Consider the following 888-nt stretch of genomic DNA (forward strand, 5'->3'; position numbering starts at 1 on the left):
ATATTCATATTTTAGTCTCCCAAAAAAGTAGGAGATGACATTGCCAAGGCTACCAGTGATTGGAAAGGTTTGAAAATCACCGTTCAGCTGACTATTCAGAATAGACAAGCTACAATCTCAGTTGTGCCATCTGCTGCTTCCTTGATAATTAAAGCTCTGAAAGAGCCACCCAGAGACCGTAAAAGGCAAAAAAATATCAAACATAGTGGTAATCTAACGTTTGATGATATTGTTTCTATTGCACGCGCTATGAGATCAAGATCAATGTCACGAACACTCGGTGGTACTGTTAAAGAAATCTTGGGTACATGCCAGTCAGTGGGATGTACTGTAGAAGGCAGACCACCTCATGATCTTATAGACGACATTAATGCTGGAGAATTAGAAGTTCCAGAAGAATAATTGTTGGTAGGTATCGAGCTCATAGTTCACTCTTTTTATTGTTGACAAAATTTTGACGCGCACTATAAAATTTTATTTTATTGTTATTTAATTATATTCGATTTATTATGAATACAACCTTGAAATTATTTATTAACTTTAGTTTTAAATAATATATATAGTAGTCACAATAAAAAATGTTAACTTTGAGCTCTTGGTAGGGGTTGGCATCCCATCCACCTGTTTAACACTGACTACATCTAATGATGTGTTGTGTGCTAGCAGGCATTTAGCCATTGAGGAAGACAACCTCAATAAAAAATATTCTAGTTTTTTTTTTGACAATAGAAAAATAGAATTTTACTAAGTATCTTGTATTTTATGTTTTTACAGATTTTGTAAGGTGCCGACAAATAAAAATACTTAAAACGGAGTTAAATGTGTTGTAATTTTTTATTTAATTAATTATATGCTTTTTATTTTATCCAATTTTATAAATACATATTA

General features: G+C 31.9%; 1 protein-coding gene across 1 annotated transcript in view; it reads left to right on the top strand.

Annotated features, from left to right (window-relative positions):
* Positions 1-791, top strand: part of LOC108751927 (60S ribosomal protein L12) — a 1,977-nt gene extending 1,186 nt beyond the window's left edge. The window contains exons 3-4 of the mRNA XM_018492417.1: positions 16-408; positions 775-791. Coding sequence (XP_018347919.1) covers positions 16-402 — 387 coding nt within the window. The 3' untranslated portion in view covers positions 403-408; positions 775-791. The remainder of the gene's footprint in view (positions 1-15; positions 409-774) is intronic.
* Positions 792-888: the final 97 nt, after the last annotated feature.

The sequence above is a fragment of the Trachymyrmex septentrionalis genome, unplaced genomic scaffold (assembly GCF_001594115.1).
Source record: "Trachymyrmex septentrionalis isolate Tsep2-gDNA-1 unplaced genomic scaffold, Tsep1.0 scaffold112, whole genome shotgun sequence".
Taxonomy (NCBI): Eukaryota; Metazoa; Arthropoda; class Insecta; order Hymenoptera; family Formicidae; genus Trachymyrmex; species Trachymyrmex septentrionalis.